The 27,893-nt window shown below is 36.8% G+C and overlaps 1 protein-coding gene across 10 annotated transcripts in view; it reads left to right on the top strand.

Moving 5' to 3' along the window:
* Positions 1-27,893, top strand: part of TANC1 (tetratricopeptide repeat, ankyrin repeat and coiled-coil containing 1) — a gene marked incomplete at its 3' end in the record, with an annotated part of 95,675 nt that overhangs the window by 31,096 nt on the left and 36,686 nt on the right. For 6 of the 10 annotated variants that reach the window (XM_083841648.1, XM_083841646.1, XM_083841642.1 and 3 more), the window contains 4 exons: positions 7,471-7,674; positions 19,600-19,701; positions 21,910-22,031; positions 23,678-23,867. In XM_083841648.1, the coding sequence (XP_083697774.1) occupies positions 7,575-7,674; positions 19,600-19,701; positions 21,910-22,031; positions 23,678-23,867 (514 nt within the window). In that variant the 5' untranslated portion in view covers positions 7,471-7,574. Of the gene's footprint in view, positions 1-3,719; positions 3,872-7,470; positions 7,675-19,599; positions 19,702-21,909; positions 22,032-23,677; positions 23,868-27,893 lie in introns of those variants that run through there. The other 4 variants (XM_083841647.1, XM_083841645.1, XM_083841650.1 and 1 more) reach the window with 2 other exon arrangements.

Genomic DNA, 27,893 nt, shown 5'->3' with positions numbered 1-27,893 from the left:
CTTTCCTTGGATCTTTTTCAATTCTCCTGTAGATCAGACTTAATTTTTTACTTTAATCTTTTGAGGCTAAGTTTCCTTTGTTTTTTTCCTTCTTGTATTCTGATATCTGTATATAAATATCTTTGACTTAAGTATGGTAGTATAGATGCTTTTATTTCTGCATTATGTTCTAGTTCTAGACTGACATACTCTTAATCTTTTTTCATATCTTTAGTCTTTGTATTGGTGTTTTATACTAAATGACTTGGATGAAAACTCAGAATTTCAAATTTATTTCTCTTTTTGTATATGTTCAGATTTAGTTAGGAGATGGATTACAGTCTGTGTTCTTACAGAGATATAAAATGGCTTTCAAAGGCATGTAACTTACACTGAGTTGTGATCACTTGTATAATATTCTGCCATTCTTGTTTCTTTCTGCCATTCCTGTTAGCATAGGCCACTGTTACAAGCCTGACCAACAGTGCTAGTGCAGCACTTTGAATGATAAACCTAAATGTGTTTAAATTTCCTGATTTTTTTTTTAATGGCAACTAAATTGCTACTTTAAAAGTGAAGTTCCTATGCAAGAAGGCATAATCTTTTATTAAGATCCATATTTATTTAATCATTAATTAAAATTCAGTGTTTTCAGGGTTATTTGCCTGTGTAGAACTTGCTTAGTTGGAATGGATTTTTGATCCCCACTTTTTATGCATTATGTCTCATTAAACATTGGTATCTGACTAAATATACTTGTAACTAAGCTGAGAGCAGTGACACCTTCAGACACCCTTTTAGCAAATTCAAAGGCTTGAAATAATTAAATAAAATAGTTTAAAGTTTTGAAGTTTTATTTAGTTTTAATAGTTTTAAAACTAAATATGCAAATTGAATTGGCATTTTCTGTCCAAACTCTTTATGATGTTAGGCTTTGAATTTTAAGTGCAAAGGTAAAGTACGTATTCACTAGCTGGAGCATTGAACTTTTACTGGAATACTTTCAAGCTTCAGTGTGACTTTTGGCTGTTGCTCTAAAAATATCTTGCAACAGAAGAGGCATTGTTTCATGCTTAAAATACGGAGCTGTTTTTGATTATTCTATGTTGCTTTGCTTTGCCCATTTTCTGTGTCTGCTGACAGTTATTTAAGAATTTAAACTCATTTTTTGCTGAGCAGTGAGTATTTTATGTGGGGAATGTCTTTTCCCAGAAGCTAATTCCAGTGGTAAATCCCGCATAGATATGAAGGGGGGCAGGGGGGAACACACCATGATCCTGCTCTTGAAACACATGTATAGAAATAACATCAGTGGTCCTATTAACCTCTATTTATTTCCCTGTTTTAAAACTGTTTCTTTTTTTTATTCTCTTAACACTAAAAGAGAACATGAGTATTTTGTATGCTGAAACAGTAATCCAGAGTTCAGACAAATGCTTGAAAGTGAGCAAATAATTTCAAGTACAAGCATAATCACAGAAGAATCACAGGATCACCTAGGTTGGAAGAGACCTCCAAGACCACCTAGTCCAACCTCTGACCTAACACTAACAAGTCCTCCACTAAACCATATCACTGAGCTCTACATCTAAAGGTCTCTTAAAGACCTCCAGGGATGGTCACTCAACCATTTCCCTGAGCAGCCCATCCCAATGCCTAACAACCCTTTCAGTAGAGAAGTTCTTCCTAACATCCAACCTAGACCTCCCCTGGTGCAACTTTAGCCCATTCCCTCTCGTCCTGTCAGCGGGCACGTGGGAGAATAGACCAACCCCCACCTCGCTACAGCCTCCTTTAAGGTACCTGTAGAGAGCGATAAGGTAGCCCCTGAGCCTCCTCTTCTCCAGGCTGAACAAGCCCAGCTCCCTCAGCCGCTGCTCGTAAGACTTGTTCTCCAGAACATCTCCGTCTTTTAGTTCAATGCCATTCCCCTTCCACTTTCTAGTCTCCTGCCCCAAAAGTGTTAGGAAAGTGTGAAGTTTGCAACTGTTGCATAGTAACATTTGCTTATAGCTTCTTTGCTGTCCACTTTATACCAGAGTCCTACCTAGTCAGATCTGGGCAGTTCTAGTCAAGTTCTTGTTTATTTGAAAAGTGCTTTTGGTGCTCTTTACCCTGTGGTGCATGCTAGGAAGCTTTATAAGCAATAGGGTGCTTTTTTTAAGGCATCTTTAAGCAGAACTTAAGTTTACTTCTGGTATAGCACAGTTTTTTATCAGAAATATTTTTAAATGGGCCAGGACTCTTTTATTTCACTTAAGCATGTAGATTAAGGGAGTAGAGGACAAATTGTCTATCTCAGAGTTAAATACTGAGAGATAACTGTAGAATATTGTCTGTCCTGCAGTTGCTGTCAATATTTAGACCTAGTGAGGGAACCTGTGTTTTGGTTGTTTTAGCTTTCACTGTTTTGAAGATTGAGATCCTGCTCCTTTATGATAAAATAACTTGAATTCTAGCATCAGCACGATACTCTAGTTTTCATGCATTCTGGTAAAGTAGTTTCCATTCTTCTGGTTTCTAAGCAACTTTTATTGAATGAAAAATGTGTTTTATTATGTTTAATAGTGGCATATATATTGTAAAGGTTTTCATTTTATTTATACTCTCCATTCAATATGAGGTTTAGTTCAATCGTAAAGTTCAAGTTTTATTTTAAGGATATTAGGCTCTACCAAATCAGTGGTACTTTAGTCAGCCATCCTTGTATCTTTTTGTATCTTTAAAAAAATAATAATAAAAAATTTTGTTAGTCTGATTAAGCCTTTCAGTTGCATCCCTAGGTACAACTAAACTGGGATTTGGTTTTCATTCTCAAAGCTTTTGCTGTGTGGTTTTTAAAGCTATTAAGTTTTTTCTATGGTTACTTTGACCACTGAATAAGACCTCTGGTTGTCTGTTGTTTATGAAACTTTGTTGTCCAGGCAGTGGAACATATGCAGCTCAGAGGGTTTCAAAAATAGTAACTGGGACTTCACAGGATCTTTCTTTATGTTTTAATTTGACATCAGTAGAAAACTTGTGAGGTGTCATCTTCCGCCTATTCCAGAACTGATGCTTGTCTCTTTGACACTGGCGTAGAGACCAAGAAATGTAATGTAAATTTAAAGCAATAAACAGCATTGTTCTGGTGGCTAAAATGTTTAAAATTATTAACCTTTCAGTTAGTAACAAATAGCTTAAGTCAGTAACATCTGATTACATTCTGCCATTATTACAAAAGAAGTGTAATTTGACAGCTATTTCTCGTGTGTTTTTCTAGTACTGTTTCGTTAATATCAAGTTGTTCTGTGGAAAGCATAAAGTATTATTACCTTGTGGATTTGTCAGGCTTGGTAATTTTGGGTCGGTTTTGTCATTTATGTAGAGCCAAGTATCTTATGGGAATTTTCATGTAAGTTGGATAAAATGTGTAGGTTTGGTCATCATCCCAATTTATACAAAATAGAAAATACGTGATTAGGATAAATTAAGTATAAAGAATAGATTCTGAGACTTAAGAAAGGATGTTATAAGTATATAAAATGAAGTTTGCCAGCCCACATAAGCAGAAAAGTAATAGAGCTATAGCCAGCCATAAATGACATTACCTATGTGCATATAGAACATGCCTTCATTCTGTACTGCTAGAATAACAAAATCTGTAGGTTGGTTTAGGAGATCCCATAGGACCAAGACATTGAGGAAGTGATCTGCTGCATCCAAAGATCTTTGCCTCTGATTTTTCTCCTGCAGCTCTCACCGTGATACAGACCCACAAGCCTATATAAAGTTGCTTCCTCTGAGGCAGGTACTGCACTGGGCTGTCTCCATGGGAACTCAGCATCTCACGGGCTTACCTTGGTGCGAAGCCACAGTTCTGCTGCTGTGACCCCACTCTGCGGTGACAGGGGTGAGCCTCCTGCTAGTACCAGCTAGAGGCAGGATGTATTTCCAAATAATCTGCACCATTTCCCCTGGCACATTTACTTCTTTGTGGCTCCCCACTCCCTCCCACCCGCTCCCCTGCTTTCTTTATCCCTTGCTTCCTCTGGGGGGGGCAGAGCATGTGTATGGTTGTGAGGGAGAGAGCCAATGGGAAGGCCAGCCGTAAGAAGATGCTTGGGGAAGAGAGAGAACAGCAAGCTGCTGTGCTGCGCACCCTCATGCCAGCCTCCGCCTGTTGGGGGTCTTGAGGGCTTCCTTAACTGCAGGTCGCTTTTAGTTGCATCAACAGGTTACTTCCTTGTGTACAGCCCTTTGAATCCATGTAAGGTTTTAGCATTTAAACGATAAAGGTTTCCATTTATTATTACTGAGAGTCCTTTTTGAATTGCTAAGACAATAGTATATATAGACAGTAAAACGTTTCAAATTATTGTCATGATCAAATAATATAAATTTATTGTTTAGAGATATGCTACAGAACTGTATTCAGCCCTGTGTTACTAAATTTTGTAGGGCTTTTCCATGGTGTGTAACATTTCGTATACAATAGAGAAGGATAAATTAAAATTCATGCATTTTATTAAGAAGACAATGAGTTAAACACTGCCTGCTTCCTTCACAGTAAAAGGGAGTTGTAGGTGGACTTATTAACCCTGAAGGGGGAGGAAGTAATTTCCGCTCTTTGTTCTCTTGTCTCTTGCACACTCTCTAGAGGAATACTTACACAAAATACAGCTGGAATACTTACACAAATTCCAAATTACACCTGTGGCAACATATCCAGTTAAAAAAAAAACAAAAAAAAAAACAGTATTTTCTCATTGTAGTCACCTGTATGACTGCTACTTCCTTGCTTTTTGTTTGCATCCAAAGGAAAAACTGAAATGAGCATCATAAGGTTTCTTTGTGTTCTTCAACAATTTAGGAGGCAAACTTGCGTGTACTGTATTGCATAATCAATAACGTACTTAACATGAAGTCTGTGTTTAAAAACAGCTATTGTCAAAGTTTAATTCTAAAAGAACACAGAAAAAAAAATCCTTAGCTTCTTGATTTCACTGAAAGTATAATGGGAACCCAGTGATGTAGATAGGAGATTTTAAAATGCTGAGATGTGTAATTACAGCCTCTAAATTTTTTTAGCTTTTTATTTTAGTTATATACTTGGCTAGTACTTGTTTTTCTTTTAAGATTGGTGTTTTACAGCTAGTTTGCTCAAATGTTGAAGCTGTTTTTCTAGTTCCCAGGACTTTAAACCAATAGTTACACTCCTGTAATTGTTGCAAAGAAATCTAAAAAAGAATATAAAGTTAGTTATTTAGTTTTTAATTTCTGTCCTGACTTGGTTAAACTTACTTGCTGTTTCCTTGAAATCATTACCTGATTACCTGTTGCTATGAATTTTGTTTGAACAAAGAGAACCTTTGGAAGGTGATTTTTAAGTTGGCTTCAGTGGAGTAAGAGAGTAAGTTTCACATATATAAATTAAAAAAAAAAAAGTTTGAATCTAGCATAGCATTCTTCAAGGTCATTTATCTTACAAATACGTGTACATAGCCATCATGTATGGTTCTTGTGAGGAAAATAGTATGTCTAGAAAAAAAAACACAGCTTAAATATTTGCAGCTTTAGAAATACAGAATTAGTCTGTAAACTTCAGGCCTGTTTGGTTTTCTCATCCTCCATGTGTACTTCTGAAAAAGAGAGTGGTAGTTAAATTGGCAAAAATATTTTTACTTTTCTCAAAGGGCTAGGTTTGGGTTTTGCCTTCTGTCACAGTGGGGAAATCTATTGTATGCACTTAAGGATGCCTATAGTAGACTGTGGTAGGAGAAGAGCTCTTACAAACTGAAGGCAACAACAGCTGAATGACAACGGAATCAACAAGAAAGGCTGTGAGAAAAATCTCAATTTTCTTCAGACAGGATCTTCTGTGAAGCCATTTTATTTGCGATTGCAACGGCGGGTATCCCGCAAGCAGGAGCGCACAGTAAAAGTTTATCGTAACCTCATATTCCCTATTACCCGACACCTGATTTCTCCACTGTTTCCTCGTTGGCTGAGTACTACAGGTTCACAGCCTACTCGACGCAATTCTATACCCTATATGTACAATTTTATTTGACTAACCGTTAATTTCTCCTTTTCCTTTTTTTTTTCTTTTTCCTTCTTCTCTCTTGATTAGAGGGGCTGTGATTTGTTTTTACTGATTTCATACTGCTCATCCTGTTTTTGTTAGCTATCTCCTTATTTTGGGACAGCGGGACCTTCCCCTTATCTGCTTAACATACTCCCCGCTGCTATGCTACTGTCATGCCTGCACAGTCACTTCTGAATATGCAAGGTTAGTGGAATTTTCCACTGCAAAAACACCTTCTATTGCAAAAACACAACTTTGTTTCTCACAAGGCAGATCTTATAGAGGCACATCTATCTGAAATTTTTCCTTATTGTAAGAAAATAAACATATGGAAAGTTCATATTTGAAAATAAATTGCTTTTCCTTTGTTTGTCTGTTCTTGTACTTTGGATCCCATACTTCAACTGTGCTGCTTGTTGCTGCACAGATTAATCTAAAAAAAATACTCTGTGTACTGTCTCTCCTCTTTGCATCAATTCGGTTTTGCTTTTTTACCTTTGGTCACACCGATTCAATTTTGACAGCAATTTGTGTAAATTATTGAGCAATACCCTAATTTGAGTATAAAAAAAGCTGTGGTTAGTTGACTTTTATTTTCAGCTGTTTTTGTCATCTGACTAGGAAAAACTGAGCACTTTCAATATCTATTTCTGCTGTCTTTGCTCTCAATAATGATGCAATATATTTTTTCTGTTGTTTCAAAAACATTTTTGATTTAGCTGAACTTGCATTTTCTGCACTAGCAGGATATGTCTATTTTCAGTGCATTTCCCTATTTTGATCTGCTACTTAGTATGTTGTGAACTAATACTTTGCTTCTGAGACTTAAAAAATAAATAAATAAAAAATAAAAGAAGCTATCAAATTGCACATAACTGGACTTCTGTTTTGCAACAAAAATAAAAAGGCTAAACTGTCTATGAGTGTACTTTTTTGTGAGACCCTTTTAAATTAAGTGTAGGGCGGTCACCCAATGAAATTTATCTTCTAACTACTTTTCAGTAAAAAAAAAAAAATATTTTCAGATAGTCATTGAATTTGAGGATGTCATGGTAATCCTAATATACCTTTAATCTGTAGAGAAAATTTTGTCTTCGTAAGAACTGTAGTTTTGCCTCTGAGAATGAAATCTGAAAAATTGTTTTGTTGAAAGTGAGTTTTTTTTTCTTCCCTCTTGCTATCTTTACTACAGTAAAATAAAATTTTGCTTGGTTTTGTATTTTAAATTTTTCTAGTGGATTAAATTTTTCTAGTGGATTTTCTATCTGGATTCTACAGTGGAGGGTACACAGTGAGAAGTCTGATCATGCTGACTTGGTGCTGGCAAATGTATATTTTTCTGTGTTAAATACTTCTGTTTCAATGAAACTGCCTGACTCTTGTGTTGGTATATCACATAACAGATGACAACATTTTATTTTTAGCAGGTGACTCCTGCCCAGAGAATGCCTTGCAGATTGTTGCAACATCCGGCCACAGTGCAGATTTCCCCATTGGCAATCAGCCTGTCTCTGAGGATACTTACAGAATGAACTTGGCTAAAGGAGTTTCAATGTCTCTTCCATCTTCACCTCTGCTGCCACGCCAGTCTTATTTGATGCAGTCAAGATCAAACAAAAAGTCCCCAGGTAACATGAAACCAATGAGCAACTCAAATCTTTGTAGTATTTTGATTCAGATTTGACACAATATAAAAGTAACACTTTCTGACGCTTTATATAAAGTAACACAGTAAAGTCATGTTAATCCTTTGCAATGAGAACAAGAGCAGTGAAGGCTTTTTGCATGTTCTCAGGTAAAAAAAAAAAAAAAAAGAGAGAAAAGATAGTTGATGATTAAATGGAATGTATTATTTCATATGGCAAATGATCATTCTAATTTGTGTAGTAGATACCTTTATTGAAATGTCTGAATATGTTTAAAACTGATAATTTATGATTAGTAACTCAGTTAAGACAGCTGCAAAACCCCATGTTCATATATATGTTAACAGCAGTGTAAGAGTGACCTGTTATTACTAATGATTGTAAGTATTTGGCATACCTATTAAGTATGCAATATTAAGGCAGTATTGTTTCAGGAAGTTGTTTATGGTTTAAAGCTAATTTATTTTGCTTATATCTACACATATTAATGTATTCATAGTTAAATAACTGCTGAAGTTGTGGCAAGAAACTTACTAATTTGTAGAGGTTGCATCGTTAGTAATGACCATGTACTTATGTGTGAGCCTTACTAAATAAGGTACTCCATCTGGTTTCCCTTTTTATCAGCATTCTGCACATATAGATCATTCCAGCACAACAGCATCAGTTGAGTTCACTCAGGTCAAAGCTTGAGCGTCAGGTGAAATTGTCCATATTCCTACTACTTGTGCAAACACTCAACAGTTTTAAAGTTCTTTGTTGTAAAATTTATGAAGTTTAAGAACAAAGACTGGCAAAAGTTTTTTGTCAGCACTGAGAAAGGTCTTGATTAACAACCCATTTTACATAAAATTAAAGAAAAAATCTTGCTCAAAGTATTACCAGAGGATAGTAAATACAATTTGTTAAGTGTTCTCAGTTTAAGTTGTCTGTCAGTATTTGATAGTTTAGGTAAAATTTTGAGTCACAGAAAGTATTTTGATGTTTTGTCTCTTGTTGCAATTGATTTGCATAATAAACAGCTTCAAAGGACTTTATCCTGCCTTTTAATGTAGAAGGAAATGGGATTTTTGCCAAAGGCTTGAAGGAAGGTCAGGATCTAACTCCTAGTTTTGTTACTGTTGGGAAAACCTAACTGCATTGTAGCTAGCGTCAAGATACTATCTGACCAACCTCGTAACTCCATTTGGATTAGTGAGGCACTTTTATAAGCAAAGTAGAGGCTTCTGTTTCTCTTGCAGGAAATGTATAAGAGTCTAAATTTTAAATGGAAATTTGTATTCAGAACACCTTTAAAAACATCTCACTGTGATGTATAGACAAAAAAAGGGGGGGGGGGGAGATTTCTTAGGTTTATGAAGTGTTTTGAATACATTGGCATTTGTGTTGTTGTTTTGTACAAATACCTAACCAGGTGATGGGGTGCAGGTAGAAACATTCTGTGATATTCCTTTGAGTTTCAACAAATTAAAGCTGATGGAAGATGCTTTAATATAAATGACCTAGCTAGCATCTGGGAGTAATAGAAAGCAAGAGAATACTGGCTGTACAGATTGCAGAGGACTATGTTCAGTAGCATATGAATAGCAGGTTGAGTTTTTTTCAGGATATGGTGGATAAAAGCATCAATGATTACATGGAAAGTTAAAGAAATGTTGCAAAGTTAAGATGTAGTTATTCTAACCTGTGGTAGAATAAAAAGATGTGGTAGAATAATAGATGTAAGTTATTCTAACCTGTGGTAGAATAAAATTCTAACGTCGATCCTTCCAGTTTACGGATGTATATTTCAATGTGAACAATACTGTTAATTCCTTTTAATGTCTTTGCTCTATTGCATTGCATATTTTCAAAGGAAAAAAATGTCCCTTGAAATACCATCATTTGTTCTACCTTTGTTTCTGTTCTGTAGTTCTACTTCTTATAAACCAAGCATGCTGATGGTCATATGTATATCACAGAAACATAGAATGGTTTGGGTTGGAAGGGACTATAACGTGATACACTTGCAGAACTTATTTCCTTGAATAGAAGTTCTATTTAGTATCTGTTAGACTGAAGCAATATACTGCATATTCAAGGGTAATAATGAAAGAGTATATCACTAAATGCCAACTGTTTTTTAATGAAGAGTTTTTCCTAAGTTTTTATTGAGTCTGAAAAATTTATTTAAAAATTTTGGTCCGTAAATTAAAATCAGTCAGATTTTCCGGACTTTGTGTTTTGGAGTTATTAATTCAAAAATAGAAGCTGTAATTAACCGATAGTTATTTGTACTAATGTTCATGAAAACATCTAATTTTGAGGGCTTCATAATTAATACATTTCCACTTTTCTAGCAAATGTGACTACAGTCTAGGCTGTATTTATCCAGTCCTGCACCTGTGGTAGTTGATTTAAAAATAAGTATTTAATCAAGCTTATATGAACAGTGAATAACAATATTCCTGGTTAAAATATTTTAAAATAATACGTGGAGGAATGTTTTTCAGTAAGAAATGCACTGTAAAATGTTTCATGTTTTTGTGTAACTGGTGTTAATATTCAAACTCTTTCACAGAATTAGATTCTAGTTTGTGATGTGTAGAAGAGTAAAAACTTCAATGTAAAATAATTAACAACTTGCGTTTACTGCTTCTCCTTTCCTTGCTCTTTCTGCATATTTCCAAGTGGGTGTTAATCTGCAAATTCTGAGGGATATATTTTGATTTGTTGTTTATGATTTAATTTCTTCTCTTTGCTTATATTCTCTACTATCTGAACAGCAAGAGTTACCATGCTTTGTCATTTCTTCAGTGTGTTATCATTTAGAGTAGGATGTGGACAAACCTTTTCCTTCCATAACTGCTTCATCCACTCACAGTCTGATTATCCACGGCATAAAACTGTTGAAAAAAATAGCATTTCCATCAAAAGTGATTCAGTTAATGATGGAAGTATGTTCTATATTTCATTCCCTGTCTTTTTAGAAAGTTTCATGCTCATAGATAGATGGTGCTTGAAAGAAAACAAATTATCTGTATCCTGTTAAGCAAAAGGTATTGCAAACATTCGGAACATCTTAGTAAATTTTGGTAATATACCGTGTCATTATCACAGCAGTACTATGAGGGGGAGAAAGAAAACAGCAGAATGCATTCAAGCAGCGTGTATATCCAAACAAACAGTTTAATTCATAATTCAAAACTATGTAAAAATACTTTTTGCCTCATTGCTGGCAGGCATGTTATCCTTACTCAAGTGAACATTTGCTAGTTTTGAAGGATTATTTTACCTTATAGGCTGTTTCAGTTTTCTGCTTAGTTTATGTAATATGCAATGGTAGGAAAAGGTGTTCTACTGTAAATGTGCCCCCCTTTGAACGTTGTATACCTCCAGGTAGTTTTCTACTCCAGATGATTTAGAGGATAGAATGGTTTTGCCGGAATGTATTAGCTGCGGAAGTACTGTGGGTAATGTGTTAGTTTTGTTCTGTCCCTTTAAACTAAGAAGATTTTTTTTCCATCATTTAGTCTATCTGTTCCATGAATAATGTAATTATCAATTCTCAGGTTTGGACTGATCTCGCTGAGAAAAGCTCTTGGGGACCTTAGTATTTAGCAAGCTTAGAGGTATCTGTTCAGAACAGGTTTGGAAATTGCTAGTCTGGGGGCCCCCTGAGCTAACACAGAACTTGGGTTTAGTGTCTTTTTTTGAATCTGTTATTCTGATTGCTGGCATCCCACTTTTCATTCCCCTTCTCTTGTTCACTACCCCTCTGGGTAGTTCAGGCTTGAACTGATCAGTCTGAAGTCAGTCTCCATATGTTAAGAGATCAGTATGTTAGCTATTTTATTGTTTCTATTCTAGTGGACGGGCGTGCTGACAAATGTGCCCAACTGACAGAGACATCTTTGCTGCAGCGCATGTGTGGTAATAGCTGCCATTTTGCCCATCAATCTTCAAGTAGCTCAGCCCCTAGAATCTCATAACCCATGGGCAGGCAAAATTGTGGAGAGCAAGCTGAGCTTCTTCCCTGGAACACAGAAAGCTGTACAGTCCTGTTTGCACAACCTTGTGTGAGTGACATTGTGTTTTAATTATTTGCATAGGAGGTGGGGGAGTTTTTTGTTTGAAGAGCTTGGAAGAGTACCAGTGCTTCTGGCTCCAGTTCAATCTTCAACTGTAACTATAAAAGGAGGGAAGAGAGAAACTATATCTTAAGTTACTAAAGAGCCAAAAATTATTGGCAGAACTAAAGCTACTGGTTTGTTTGGAGTCAAAAGCTTCCTTAATGAAACAGTCCATTGAGGAGGTGGATAAAGGAGCAGAAAAAAAACAGGACAAGGAAAAAAGGTTTTCAGCAGGAGGACTTTGTTTGGGAAGGGGAGCAGTAAATGAAAAAATGCCACAGTAATTTGAGTTTCTTCTCCTATAAAGCTAGAATGAACATTGCTTGAATTGGTAAACTTAGAGCCGTGTAACTAAAAAATATTCACGTTCTTACAGAGATGATAGTTGATTGCACTCTAATTTAGGAGGGTCAATTAAAAGAAAGAAAATACTGGTTTATAAAGGAGATTCCAAAAAATGGTTGTTGGACTTTATGGTGTGAATTAAAGAGACTGCTGTTGCCTTTGAAGTAAATGTTTACTGAGCTAAATTGTTTGTACTACCATGCTTGAACAGAGATAGGAAGCAACTTCTGTTTTTAAAGGCATTAGTGAATGCAGAGGATGACTGCAGGAAGAGACTTCCATAAATGCACAGTGGAACTTTTAGTTAGTTTTAAATTAAGCATAAATTAAGAGTTTTAATCAATAAACGAATTAATCAGCATGCCTGACACTTGAGAATAGACTAGGTAAGAGAACTAGTTTCAACTAAGGCTTCAGGTTTGTGCTCCAGTCTTGAGATCATTTGGAAGCAGTTCCTTTTTGCTATTTGCATGAACCTAAGCAGAGAAAAGTGGGTTTCTTAGGGTTCCTGGGATAACTCAAGTTGAAAGGGATCTCAGGAGGTCACTAAGCCAACCTCGTGTTCACAAAGCAGGATCAGCTATGAGGTAAGGCTCAGGACTTTATCCAGACTGGTCTTGAAAACTTTTCAATGGTGTAGAGTACACAGCCTGTCTAGGTAACTGGTTTCAGTGCTTGACAGACTAAGTACACCAGCCTCCAACCCAACTATTCTGGTGTTTCTCCAGTGAACTACTTCTAATTATAACAGCTCTTTTTCATGTCCTCGACTTCTCTGGCCAGTTCCACATCTGGGCAACCTTTTGTTTTTGTAGCGTCATCCCAGCATGCCCAGCAACGTTTCTGAATTCCTCCTTTGCTCCTGCTACTAGCTCCTGTATACCATCTTTTTGTATTGAAGCTGAGTCATGAGCCAAGTCAATCTCCTGTTACATATATTTGTTCATCGTAGTATCAGGACGGACTGGTTTTGTGCTTGGAAAGAGTCTATTATTCATAAAGACCCGCCAATTTCCTGAGTTCTTTCAACCTTCAGAGCCATCTCCCGTGGGATCAGACCTACCATTTCCTTGAGTAAGCCGAAGGCAGCTCTCCTAAAGTTCAGGCTTTGTCTGCACTCTGCCATTTGTGTTCCTCACTCCTACCTTTCTTGAAACCCACTAGCTGATGATCACTACAGCTAAGGCTGCCTTTGATTATCATATCCTGACCCTGTTTGTAAATAGCAATTGCAGCTGCACATTATCCTTGGTAAATCAATCTGGTATATGTATCAAGTACATGTATATCCTTGACACCCTCCCGAAATCTCGATAGTTTGTGTCCTGTCACGATGCCCTTCCAGCAGACTTCAGGAAGATTACAGTATCCCATAAGAGCCAGGCAGCGTCTGTGACCCAGAGACTTCCTGGAGTTCTTTAAAGAAAATTTTGTCAGGTTCTAGTTGTGCTCTAAGGAACTAGAGAAAGAAGTAGTTTTTCTGTCCATAGCAGGGAAACTGATTCCACTGTAAGAAAGAATAGTTAGTGGGGATATTGGCAAACATAGCATAATGGGAAACAATCATTATTGACTTCTTAAAGGAAAGTCATGGGCCCCCAAAATTGTTGGAATTCTTTGAAGGAAATCATGTAGACAAGTGACATCTTAGGTGGTGAAGTCTCCCTGGATTTCTACAGGGACCTCCGCAAAGAAGAAATTGAAGAAATTTTACCATTATGAGGTAAGACAAAATACCTTAATTTTTATATTTAAATAGTTACACAGAGGATCATACGCATGCTGGAGGGAACATGCCAACAGTTACAGAACTCTGCTGAGATTTAAACTGTTTAATGTATTTATCAACTGAAAAAGGAATGCATAGTAAAGTTGTGAAGTGTGCTGGCATTGCTAAGTTATTCATGGTGAATGAATACATAGGTGACAGAATAGCAGGTTAAGTTCAGTCAAGGTGAATATAAATGTTAATGGGGGGGGGGGGGGGAATCCTGCAAATTTCACATAATGTTGATGAGAAAGAAAGCCAGTTCAGAGGATTAGGAAGGAGATGGCCATGTTGCAATAATGCTGTGGAAAGATCAGCTCTTCAGCAGTCAAAAAACAATCCTAACAGTAAAAAAGGAAAGAAATAGATCATAAGACGAAGAGAGTATTGTTATACTATTGTATCAGTCTGTTGTTCTACCTCAGGAAGATTCTGGTGATAACAACTTTAAAAATCTATAGTTCCACTAGGAAAGAGCTAGAGTAGGGCAGCAGGAATGACTAAAGTTGTGGAATGGCTCTGAATGAGAAATGATTTAAATTGATTTGACTGGCATTTTTCTGCCTGGAAGAAAGGCAAGTGGTGGGAAAAGGAGACTCTGATTACTGTTTCATGTATATTTCAATATTGTGTTAACTTGTAAATTTTGTGGATGCTGCAGATTGGTAAAGAAATGACTGGGTAAGTTCGTGGAAAGAAAGTCCATCTAGCTCTTAAATAGAAAGGGACCACTTCTGATTCAGGAAACTATAAGCTTCTAAACAGAAGTCAAGAAAAGTGTACCGGGACAGTATGTTTTCCATAATGTAGATTATCATAGAATCATTTAGGTTGGAAAAGACCCATAAGATCATCAAGTCCAACCATTACCTAACACGACCAAATCCACCACTAAACCGTGTTCCCATGCTGTGGGATTCTTCTCTGGTGTTTGATGCTGATAAAATAGTGTCCCAGATGAACCCTTTATCAGACTCAATACAATTATTCTACACTTCCGGAAAACAGCTTCCATTTTGCAGATACATTTTGTCCTTTTGGTACAAAAAGGAACTTTTTTTCCTTTTTTCATGCATTAGTATGTGTGTCCTCTTCTAGATTAGTGCATGAAAATGGACTTAACTGTAAATTTTCCTACATGTAATGTTGTGTATCAGACTTGAAAGTACTCTAAGTCACTACTAAATCAATTTGTGAGGAAAATTCAACTAAGCATCTGCTCCACAGCCTAAAATGTGAGTAGTAAAAATACATCCTGAAGATACTTTAATTTTAATCTGTTATATGACTACATGTTGTTCTGGTTCTTTTAGAGTGGTTGTTTGTTTGTTGTTCAACTTTTGATACATTTAACTATGCTCCTGCTTACAAATAATAGGTTTGGACTATTGTCTCCTTAAAGAATGTGGTTTTGTTCCAAAGGAATGTATTTTTAGCTGTTTTCACTAAGGCAAATACCCCTTGTTTTTGTTATGAAATAGTGCTGAAAGGGCACCCTCTGGTGATAGTTGGTAACTAAGGTTTCTTTTGGTTAGAAAAATGTTACCATCTCATAGTGTCTAGGTAGAGGTATAAACGTATGTTTACATATGCCTTAAATTCCATGCCCTGTATTCCTTAGCTAAGAAATTAGGTTAGCACCATACTCACATATTCCACCTCCAGGTGGAAGTCTGAAAGAAAAGGTAGTCCGATAATGAAATTCCTCAGTGTTGTAGAACCAAATCATCTACCTGGGGAACAATGTATGTAGGCCTGTGATGTAGCAGGTCACATATTTTTCTGGTCCATTGGAGTGTGATGGGAAAACGTGTTACCCTGGGGAGCCTGAGGCCAAGATGTAGAGAATTACAACTTTTCTTAAAAGTGGACATTGGCCTTAAACTACCCTTGGAAACGAGCAAGAAATCAATGCAGATTTCGGAGACCTATTGTAGTGTCTGAAGCTACTGCCAAAATGAATCATAGAATCATTTAGATTGGAAAGGACCCTTAATATCATCGAAAGTCCAACCACCAACCTAACACTATCAAATCCACCACTAAGCCATGTCCTTAAGTGCCACATCCACACGCCTTAAATACCTCTGGGGATGGCGACTCTCTGGGCAGCCTATTCCAATGCCTAGCTACCCTTTCCATGAAGGAATTCTTTCTGATATCTAATCTAAACCTCCCTTGGCACAACTTGAGGCTGTTTGTCAAGGTATGGGACACTTGGTATGGCTACAAGTGTCATAGCTTGAATATGCTGTGTTTCACGATAAAATATGGGTTGTCTCAGAGAACTTTGGGATGCTCTTGAATTTTGAGCCAAGTAGAAGATGACTATCTGAGGACTTAAATTGTAGCCAAGAAAACCACATTATCAAAAGCTGTGTGGTATAGTTAACACCAATCCTGCAGTCTTTCCCTAGTGCTTTCCATATGGTATTTGCTTTGTTTGTGAGGGAGATCTGCTGACCAGAAAAAGGGGGAAAAACTGAAAAACAGAAGTGCAGTCCAGAGTTGTACTCTAGCATTAAGGAGGATAAGAGGAGGGAAGCAAGCTTGCTGGAGTTGTTTTTGCACGGTGTTCACCTTGCACACCACATACTAAGAATAATTATCAAGAGACAGTTCTATTTTATCCAGCACTTTGAAGTATTAGACTCTGTGAGAGTAATTACTCATCCTTCTGTTACTGGTGGGAGAGGAAGAAGCTGAGACCTAAAGGAGTGAAGCAACAAAGAAGCAATTGGGATGGTGGTAGTAGCACAGTGAGGTGGTTGTCCCCTAGGACTGAAATTCAGTTTGCTTCTTTTGTTGTTTGGAGCTTTTTTTGATCATTTTCCTCTGAATCCAATACGTTATAGGCTATTTTATTTTAAAACTATCGGAGTATCGTGAACTGCACTTGGTTTACAAGCAACTATCTCTAGCTTTCTTGAAGCTTTCTGGCTTTCGTGAGAGGCACCAGTCAGTGCTTAAATCCAGAGTTCTGGCACTGCATTACAGCGTAGACAGGGAAGTAACTGGGACTCAGGTCCTGAATGGGAGTGTTTCCTGGCCTACTGCTGTATCACTTCTCATTAACAGTAAGTTCAAGTGTTTGCAAAAGGCCTTCCATTATCCAGTCCTTAGTTCTGCAACTGGCAGAGGCAGGAAGTGAAACTACTTGGAAACTGCAGAGTTTAATAATAATAAAATCCACGTTCTGCCGCAGTGTTATAGCTTGCTTCTTACAAGGCTTATTGGGTTTGAGTACTATGTATTATTTTACTGATTATTTCCTGTTTGAAACAAACACTACCCCCCCAAGACAACGAAGACAAAAACCACCAAGTAGCCTTGTCAGTAGTTTGTTATGGAGAAATATAAGAAATATATTTGTACTTGAATATCACCTTCTATCAGCATGGGATTGTTGCTGATGAAGGGGGTTTCTTGGAAATACATCTGTGGAACTTGATTCTAGAGCTTCAGTTGCTTAATGCTTGTCAGTGCAAACTTAACCAGTTTGACCAGAGAAGACGCTTGACTTGAGATCTTGGATTTTGTTTTGCTTTCAAGTGTATCATAAATTTGACTAAATAAAAAATCTGACAGGAATGTTTGTTGAAAGCCAAAGGTTGCCATGACTTGAAAGCTGAGTCACTGTAGCCTTTGATTTTCTCTTTGGTAAGTGCTTTCAAAAAAGACTTCTGAATGTAGTTTTAATTCTGGCTTATAAACATCATCAGTAATGTGGAAACTGTAATGCATGTATGTGAAAGATCTGGGAAACAAGGCATGTGTAGTATGCTGTTGATAATTGTTAGTGCTTAAGAATTTTAGTAATAATTACATGCTCCTGATGAAGATTGAGATCCTGCTGTGCTGTAGATTTGTCGAAGTCTGGTGTCTCTTCCACTGAACCTAAACTACAGAGTGAAATGTAGTGGGAAACCAAGAGTGGAATACAGTAGGAAGTCAGAGAAGAAGAGCTTTATCAGAGAACAGAAATAAAGTAGGGAAATAAGAGAAAGTGAGCCTGGCTGGGGAATGGAGTTGCACTGAGATGATGCGAGGGAGTACGCTTCCGACAGTGAGCTGGGCTGGGACTTGGAGTCCTGTTCAAACGATAGTTTGGAATGGGTAGGGTGGAACAAAAGCTTGTGGGGAGCCCTATCATTTCAGGATCCGGAAGACCACCAAAGAGCATGGCAGTCCTGGGAGCCAGTACTTCCTCTGCTGTCAGACAGTATTTGAAACTGTCAAAGGTTCCCTTTGCAGTGCTTAAATGCTCTTTAAATACATTTACATGAATACTTCTGTTCAACTCTGGCTTCTTTTAGTTAGATGGGGACAAATGGGGCTCAAAAGAAGGGTAAATCATTATCTGTTGTCAGAGCTGGGGAAATTCTCGAAATACCTCTATTTCAGATTTTTTAAGTATAGTAACTGACTGTGTTTCTAGGGACTTCTAGCTAATACTTAGTTTGCTCTGAATGAAACATTAGAATCACAAACTACACCTCCAGCTCACTAAAACTTTGAAAGTTTCAAGTGGCTTTATTAGACACATTACAAAAAAAAAAAAAAAAAAAAGGATTGTACTAGTGAAAATTTAAGACAAAAATTCAGGTTTAGTACCTTCAGTTTTCGGTACCACAGATGATGATATTTCCACTCCCTATTCCATTTAAATATCTTAGCTTTCCAATGTGTAACTTTGCAAATTTCCCTGTTTATACTTTTCCAAAACTCTCAGTGTTGCAAATGCTTTTATTGTTATAAAATTCTACTGACGTATTTTTTCAGGATGTGGATAAATACATGGTAGAGTTTCAGTTCTATGACGTATCAATGTAGCAGCTTACCTTCCAGTACTATCAATTGCTAAATTAAGATGAAAATTTCTCCTTTGCGTTTGTAGTGCAAGCAGATGTTGATGTAATAGTACCAGTATGCTTTTTCTGTTAAACCTTTAGAGGGCAGCATCGTTCCCTTTCAGTTAGATACTTTGCTGACCAGAAGCACAGTTGTGTAGTTAACATTTCCTGCAGTTGCTACTAACCTACTAACCCATGTTCGGCAAAAACCAGGTTCATAAACAGCCTGAAACCAAAGCATGAAGCTGAAAGGGAGAGCAAAGAGGGAATCAATTTAATTTTTTAAAAGTGGGTTTGTGTGTGTGTGAATGCACCGCTCTTTTTAATAGTAGAGGTTGTGTATTTAAACTTAATATAAACTGGGAATGCTATTGTTTTATGAAAGCAGAAATTTTTAGTGTGATTTTTAGTGCACTAATTTTGCAAACTGTCTGCCTGTAGGATTTCTCGCTTAGTTTCAGAGATACTCCTAACAATATTATCTTCTTGTTATAATGGAAAGTGAAAGCTCTACAAAGGAGGCCCACTGGAAGTTACCTGAGTTTGAACATGATAAAGTCACTCACTTTATATATACTGGAAACTTTCAGGATTGTCACAGCAAGCAGACTGGTTTGATTTTCTGGTGGGCTTTATGTTCCCAGAAGCCCGAACAGAGCATTTCTTTCTCACTAGTGCGGAAGTACAACAGCTCTTGAGTTCTTACAGTAGCAGCTCTGCGTGTAAGAACTAGTTCCTCTACTTTATTTCTCTCTGAGGATAGACACTTTACATTTGAAACTTCTGGTCCATCAGGAAAAATTTGATACTCAGCTCTTTCCTGTGGCAGGTCCGATCAGGAAGCCCAAGTATGTGGAAAGTCCTAGAGTGCCAGGTGAGGCAGGTCTACTGCTGAGAAAAGGAGCAGAGCAAGGAGAACCCAGTCAAACTGGTAAGAATCTGTTCAATGATACTTGGTTTAGAAGAACAGCTGTTCATTTCAGAGTGATACAAAGGATCCTGCATTATAGTGAAATTTTGTTTCTCTGTTTGTAAGAGTTTGGCAAATTCCATGTGCTTGTTGTAAGGAGGAAATGCTTTCCATTATACTTACATGATCTTTATAACTGTCTCAATTCGTGGAATTGTATGTGTACTGCAGGTAAAGCAATGTTGACTGTTGCTGATTACTACGTATTGCAAAGGCCAACTAGAATTTTTTTTAATTTTCTTTTCAATGTAAACTGATTCCAAGTGTGTATCTCTGCACTGGATACAGTGCTTCATTTTAGAAATTTTGTAAAAGCTTGCTAAATAAGAAGTCAGTAACAGCAGACTTCTGTGCTGGCAAAGCTGGTAAAAGCTAATTCTCTAAAGTTAATTGGAATTTTTGAAAAGTTTCATGTCCGTTAAATTGACTAGCATGTAACAGAGTGTAGCTTTGACAGTGAATGTCATAGCCAAAGCAAAATTACCAATAACTTGGTATAAGACTATATGCACCATAGCATGGATTTCACGTGTCTTATATTATTTTATATTATTTTTTGCAGTTTATCAGGCCACATTAAAGTCATTGCATGTAGCTGGTCAGGTTCCAGCTGAAAAATTTTTGTTTTAGCTTTTGCTTCAATTCTACAGTATAAAAGCTACACTTTTAAAAACAAATAGTTCCTTTAGGAGAAAAACAAAACAAACAAAAAACCCACTTATTTTTAATAATTAATAGTGAAAATAGAGCTCACTGTAAATTTTTTCACAATCTGCTCTTTTATGCCGTATTTGATATGTTACAGTCAGCCTGGGCACTCTTATGCCTTCATCTTAATAGCCATGTTGGTGCAGGCATTAAAGTTTTACACACATCCTGGACAGCTTGTAGACCTTATTTCCATCTAAAGATCATCTCATAATAATCCTCCTCTTGACAGAGTTGTATTCCCAGACAGAGAGAATGCTAAAGGTCAAAACTGAATTCTAGTGTTTAAGGATTAAACAATGATTGGTGGGCTGAACTCCTTTGACTCTTGGATTTTATCTTTGCTGCTGAGCTGACATTCTTACTATGCATAACATTTGCTCAATCCTGTAAAAGGTTAAAATTTGAATATAATATTTATTTTTAACTGTTCATAGGAATGAAATAGTTAAAGCTTTTGCATCTCAGAATGTTTTGCAAATTGCCATGTCTTGGAATACTTGACTGGAAAATGCGTTTTCTTTATAATAATTGTCATTTTGATTATTACAGTTATCTTTAAAATGGTAATACTGGCAATTAAAGTGTTTGTGAAATCAGCTGACTTCAAAAAAAAAAAAAACAAACCATTTTGTAGATTTCCTCCTTTTAACGTTATTGAAGAAGTCATAGAATTAGATCTTCCAGAATAAAAACTTACACTGTCGACAAAATTAAGAAATATGTATATTTAAGTAGGCACTGAGCTAAAGTGAAATAAATAAGGATGTTCAACTAGTGAAATGTTCATGTTTGGAAGCTGAGTTTTGCATCACTCAGGGAAATTGAAACACTGAAGTAATGCTTACTGGGTAAACTGTTCAGTTCAGTTAAAATTACTGTTTTCTCTGTTTTTCTTACAATCTGCAACTGGGGGAAGAAAGTGTCATTTCTTGCAAATCCCACTGAACATCAGTGGTTAGATATCATATGTTTTTTTGGTAAAAAAAAAAAAAAAAAAAAATAATAATAATAAAATAAAAAAATCCTGTTCAGCCATGTATTTAGCTTAGTGAAGCCATAAAGGAAAAACAAAAGTAAAGGAACAGATTAGTCATAGTTTTTCTGCTCTGCTTTTTGGTATTGTAGAAGGTAATGCAACTTAAACAATTGCACTTTAACCATTTCTGTTTTGATTGGTGGGCGTAGGGGTGGTGTTTGGTTGGCTTGTTTGTTTTGTTTTGTTTTTTTGTTTTTTTTTTCATCCCCTAGATTTGTGCAAATATGCAGAGAATCCAAGAACCACCAACAATTTTAAGTCTAAAAGGCAAAAAGTTTAAATGGCATTAGCTTCTCTGTTAGATATACTGCTGAGAGAAGATCCAGTGTTTACATTTGATTGTATTTTTTCTGCCTCTTGTAACATTTTCCAAATACGAGACTAATTTTAACCAACTTCCCCCCCACACCCTGTCTCCAAAGCAAAACCTGATAAAGACTCGAGCTGTTCTCCTGCAGCACAAGAATTGATGACAAGATTGGGGTTTTTACTGGGAGAAGGAATCCCAACTTCTGCTCATATAGAAGAGAAAAATGAAGCCATGGTAGGATAACAGAAAACAACATATTTATGTTCATCTTGCTTCTGAACGGACTCATGTTATTTCCTTATTTTCTCTGTTTGCTAATTGCAGTTACTTGATAATTACCAAAATATAATCTATGTTAATAGGCATACGGTAATGGAATTGTAAATGAATTATAACAATCAAGTTACACGTTTTGTTTTCTTTTAATTGTGGGTTGATCTTGCATTCTTTCCTAAAAAAAAAAAAAGCTGAAAAAAAGAATAGACTCATCAGTCTTGGAGGCTAAGTCTAAGCTACTATGAATCTGAAGAGCAGCTAGGGTTCTTTCTGCATTATTTCAGTATTTAGGATTTTTTCCTGGTATTCTCAGTGATTTATGAGAATGGAAAATTTCAGTGGTTTGCTAAAATGGTTGCATGTTTTGGGGACATCCTTTCCTTTCCAAGAAGTTCACTTCTGATTGAAGGTTTTTATTGTCATGTAGGAGTAGAACTGGGGAGAATCGAGTAGCTCGTAACTGTATGAAACTCATCTGCTAACCTAAACTGCTTACTACCAATCTCTTTCTCTTCCCTTTCTTCACTTACTGTTCCAGGCCTCAAAATTCTTAGTGCATTGGATTCCAGTGATAGGAAAGGGTGAATAAGATTGCAGTACCAGTGTTTTTAACACAAATATAGACTGGGTAGATGATGGATTGAGATCCACCCTGAGAAGGACCTGGGGGTGTGGCATGTTGGTGGATGAGGAGCTCGATATGAGCTGGCGATGTGCACTTGGAGCCCAGAAAGCCAACTGTATCCTGGGCTGCATCAAAAGCAGCGTGGGGCAGCAGATCAAGGGAGGTAATTGTCCCCCTCTGCTCTGCCCTCATGAGACCCTGGTTGGAGTGCTGTGTTCAGCTCTGGGGCCCCCAATGTAATAGGAAGGATGTGGAAGTATTAGAACGAGTCCAGAGGAGGACCGCAAAGATGATCAAGGGGCTGGAGCACCTCTCCTACAAAGGCTGAGAGAGTTGGGGTTCTTCAGCCTGGAGAAGAGAAAGCTGTGGGGAGACCTTGTAGTGGCCCTCCAGTACCTGAAAGGGGCCTACAGAAAAGCTGGGGAGGGACTCTTTGTTGGGGATTGCAGTGATAGGACAAGAGGGAATGTAATTAAACTGAAATAGGGTAGGTTTAGATTAGATGTAAGGAGGAAATTCTTTACTCTGAGGGTGTAAACTGGAACTGGTTGCTCAGAGAAGCTGTGGATGTCCCATCCCTGGAAGTGTTCAAGGCCAAGTTGGATGGGGCTTTGGGCAACCTGGTCTAGTGGGAGGTGCCCATGGCAGGGGGTTGGAATTAGATGGTGTTTAAGGTCTCTTCCAACCCAAGCCGTTCTATGATTCTATGAAATCTGCCTCACTGCAGCTCTTCGAGTTAATCATGAATTTCCCTTTTTTGTTTGGGAATAACGAGCAATATTTTAGACTTCTAAGACACATTATAAGAGTTATCTGAAAACATGTCAATAAGGCTCCCAATCAAGATAAGCATTCGTTTCTTGAGGTTTTTCCTTGGAAAATGGTTTCTTTGCTTTGTTTAACCTTGTTGCTTCTAATTTTCAGCACAGTATTTTACTGCCTTCTGTGCAATAACTATTCATTTTTCTTCACACTGCAGTGTACAATAACCAGTCAAGGAGTCAGTCCATGTTCTACCCTCACAAGCAGCACTACATCACCTAGCACTGATAGCCCATGCTCAACTCTCAATAGCTGTGCTGGCAAAACAGCAGCCAACAAAGGTAGTCCCTGTGGAACCATTAGCAGCCCTAGCTCCACCCTGGAGAGCAAGGACAGTGGAATTATAGGTAAGCATCCTAATTAGTAATGCAATTAATAGAAATTAACCTTCTCTTAATACTGCAGGTTTGAATAGCTGCTTCATGACAGTGTTTGATTTTTATGCCATAGCTGGATCCCATTCCATGTCCTCTGTACTTGAAAATTGAAATCCTATTTCTTGCCTGTAACAGTCGCTGTTGTTAGATGTGCGTTTCTCTTCTTTTGCTTTCATGGTGCAGTTCTAATTTCTGCATGTTTTCCTTTTAAAATAATTTCCTCTGTTGTGCTCCAATTACTATTTTTACTTCTTCCATTGTATTTGCCTCTACAATGCATTTCCTAATAGTGAAGGACAGAATACGTTGAAGCTGGTTGGATTTTCAGTGGAGGAAAAATTAATTAATGCTAGCTGTTGCGAGGATAATCCAAATAAAGCTGTTTAGAAACAGTTCAGACATCAGAGTAACTGGCATGAAAGCGAAGTGTAAATGGGGCATCAAGGAAGAGGTGAAATCGTGGGATCCTCTGCAAATTGGATGACTGAACTGAGGCTATATACGCATATCCAATTTGGTGTCAGCTATCATTAGATAACTTTAGCAAGTCTTTTCTGTATAAAGAAAAGCTATGAATTCTTTGCTGCCTTGTTTGTACCATCTTCTCTATTTCTGCTCCCTTCCCTAGTGAGTCCTTATCAGTAAAGCTATCTTCCTATAGCTTCCTATCTTCCTATAAAGCTTTGAGTGTTCAAATGGCTGCTTTGATATTCTCTGGACGGCCAGAGTAAGATGTAAAAAGCATAATTTTAGAGTTGTTATAAACTGTTGTAAGAAGATTTATCCTTTGTTGATTTAGTCAGTTTTTTAGAAGAGGCCAATTGGTTGAGGAGTTGGTATTTAAAATTGATTTTGTAACAGCTGTTAAGCTTAAAAAAAAAAAAAAAAAGTGGGGGGACAGGGGGAGGGGGAAGGAAGGACACAGTGTGCCCCCTAACCTGAAGCTTTCTCAATCTACAAAAGCAAACTTCCAGTTTTATTTAGCTCTAGCAGTTTGAAAAAATTTAGGGATGCTGTAAAAGAAAGCAATTCTAAATCTTAAATGCCTCGATTTAACAATATAAACTTAAGTCATGTTATTGTCTTTGTGAACTTACTAATTTTTTAATTGCAACTTTTGTTAATAGAAGGAGTTGCAAGTGAAAGTGGTATCTGCCAGCCTGCCTGCCTGCTGTTATGTATAGTAACTTGATTGTTGTTGTAGTACTTGCCACATACTGATAATATACGTTTCCTTAACACAGTTAAGAACGTATTATCAGTACTTCTTGGCTAGTACTAATACACTTCACTCTGGCTTTATAGATGTTCCTGAATTTAATTATAAAGTGAAGTAATTAATAGTAGTCATATGTTATGGCATAACATCGTTTTTACTGGTCATTTACCCTAAGAGAGATGGTTATCATGGGTCAAAAGTCTCATTTATGTAACACCTTAGAATATCCCAAGTTGAAAGGGATCTACAGGGATCATCGAGTCCAACTTCTGTATTTGTATAACATTTAAGTACTTTGTTTTTAGGAAATTATTTTGTGAACTTCTTCCATAGCAGATTTGCTGCTCGTGGATTCACAGATCTGTAATTGCTTGACTTGAGAATAGAATCCGTTAGTTTTAAGCTTTGTCAGACTTAAGGGATTCCTGCTTCAATTACACTAGTGCAAGTATAAAACAAACTGAAATGATTGTACAAGTGTGTATATTGCTATAAAAATACAGCAGTGTATGACTACAAGAGACAGTAATGTCTTCTGTTTCAAAAAATATTTATCTGTTAGTATATTTCAGTCATTTCCTTGTTTAATGTTTTATAGCGACTTTGCTTTTTTTTAATAGAATAGTTCAAATCAGTTCTGTGAATGACAGATTTGTGAGAGCTGTACAATTACAGCAAAACAGGTTTCACAGATAGGACATGGTTACAAAGACAGTTCTACCTTCATAACTACACCAGTGCTTTACTAACACTGTGATATGTAAATATGTAGATATTAGGCAATTCTACTTGGATATGTTTCATAAAAATTTAGGATTTCCGCTTCATTGGTGATGTGGTCAGCCCAATGTAGAGTTGTCACATACATACCTGTAACACTTAAAATCTTAGCCTGTGGGGAGTCCACAGTTCACATAGATATTATTTGAACAAGCATCGACTGACTGTTATTTTTTCCCTTGGTGCCCATTCATCCAATGTTATATTTTTCTCTGTTGCATACATTCATATATAAGCTAGCAGTTATAATGAAATACTTTGTAGAAGCTGGGTCAAGGTAAGAAGTGTATAATGTGATGATCTTTAACTTTAGTTGAAGTTAAGTTGTGAACTTTTGATAATACACTATTTTCTTTCCTCTCCCCGGTTCAAAGAATGAAATAAATACAAAAAATCTCCCAAATCAAACCAAAACAGGGGAAAAAAAAAACCACAACACTTTTCCTGCCTTATCAAGCTTCTTCTTTTTTTCATGTTTTATTTCCCCTTATTAATAGTTGTTTGATTGTTAGTCTAGACCTAACTTTTTTTCCAAGATAATTTTGAATGATTAGGTGTTCTGTCATACAGACATGCTGTTCTCATTGATTTAGGTGAACTTTCAAGCATTCAAAATACAGAGTGATCGCTTAAATATTTGTTGTTCAAATATTTTGTGAAACTGCAATGTAAATATTGAAAAAAAATTAAATTAAACAGTAATTTCACTATTAAACATACAATAAGCAGTATATATTTGCAAAGCATTCTTATGCAAATATATTAGTGGAGTTTTAATAAACATCAGTACAGTAGATTCTAGAAGTATAAATTCTTCACGCTTTCAGATGTTGTAGGAGACCTCTATTAGTTACAGTTGTGCCCCCAACCAACAAACTGGATTATCTGGAGCATTCTAGATAATGCAGTTAAAATTGGTTCAGCTTTCATTGAGCAAATTGCTACAGCAGTGGAAAACTACTATTCTGTAATGCAGCATCCAAAAAACCTGTGTAGTCCACAGTTGTCATTTAGCTAAGGATCTGTATAGCACTGTGTTGTATATTTTGTGGCATCTGGTACTTCTACAGCAAAGAAAACCACAATGGTACATCTTACTGCTAAAGAGTTTCACATAGTACTGAGAAATTATTTGTAAATGTTTCCTGATTTGTTTATAATAAACAGAAAAAACCTTTTTGAGCCTCGTATTTACTGTATACAGTAGTACATTGAAATACTTTAAAAACCGAAATCAGAGTGTTTAATCTAAAATTTCATTCATATACTCTACTGGGCCTGATCAAACGTGCATCTAGCCTTGTACTCTTTCTGCCAGTGAAATGTAGCAGGTACTTAGGAAATCTTGTATAAATCTCAGTTGCAGGAAGTGTTTTGCCAGAATTAGTTAGTGAGGTATGTGAGAGTCCAGGCTAACTGTCATCCTAATGCAGCTAAGCTGTTAGGTGAGCTATATCTCTGAACAGTATTGAGGTTTTTATCATTTATACAGTATACAGGATGTTACACTATGAACAATACTGTTGGTCACAAGTAGGCTTGGGGCAAGCCTTCTGACTTACGATAGAATGGCCTGGGTTGGAAGGAACCTCAAAGATCATGTAGTTCCAACCCCCCTGCCATGGGCAGGGTCGCCACCCACTAGATCAGGTTGCTCAGGGCCTCATCCGTCCTGGTCTTGAACACCTCCAGGGATGGGGCATCCACAGCCTCTCTTTTCTGACTTCAGAAAAACTGTGCAAATGTTTTCAATGAATTGAATTTTGAATTCTGTTTGTAAAACATTTGACTTTAAATGTATTATTTTGATAATTCACATTTTTAGTTTTTGTTCTTGCTCTAGAAGCGCTATTCTTATTTCTTACAGAGCTTTTGTTGTTTCTGTGTTTGCAGAATGGTTTGAATATTTCCAGATATTATATAGATTTTTAAATTTTAAAAGAAATTGAGACATATTTTGGGAAAGTAATAGATCTGTCATACAAGATCATAAATGT

The sequence above is a fragment of the Anser anser genome, assembly GCF_964211835.1.
Source record: "Anser anser genome assembly, chromosome: 6".
In the NCBI taxonomy this organism is placed as follows: domain Eukaryota; kingdom Metazoa; phylum Chordata; class Aves; order Anseriformes; family Anatidae; genus Anser; species Anser anser.
This window is presented reverse-complemented; position numbering and strand designations above follow the sequence as displayed.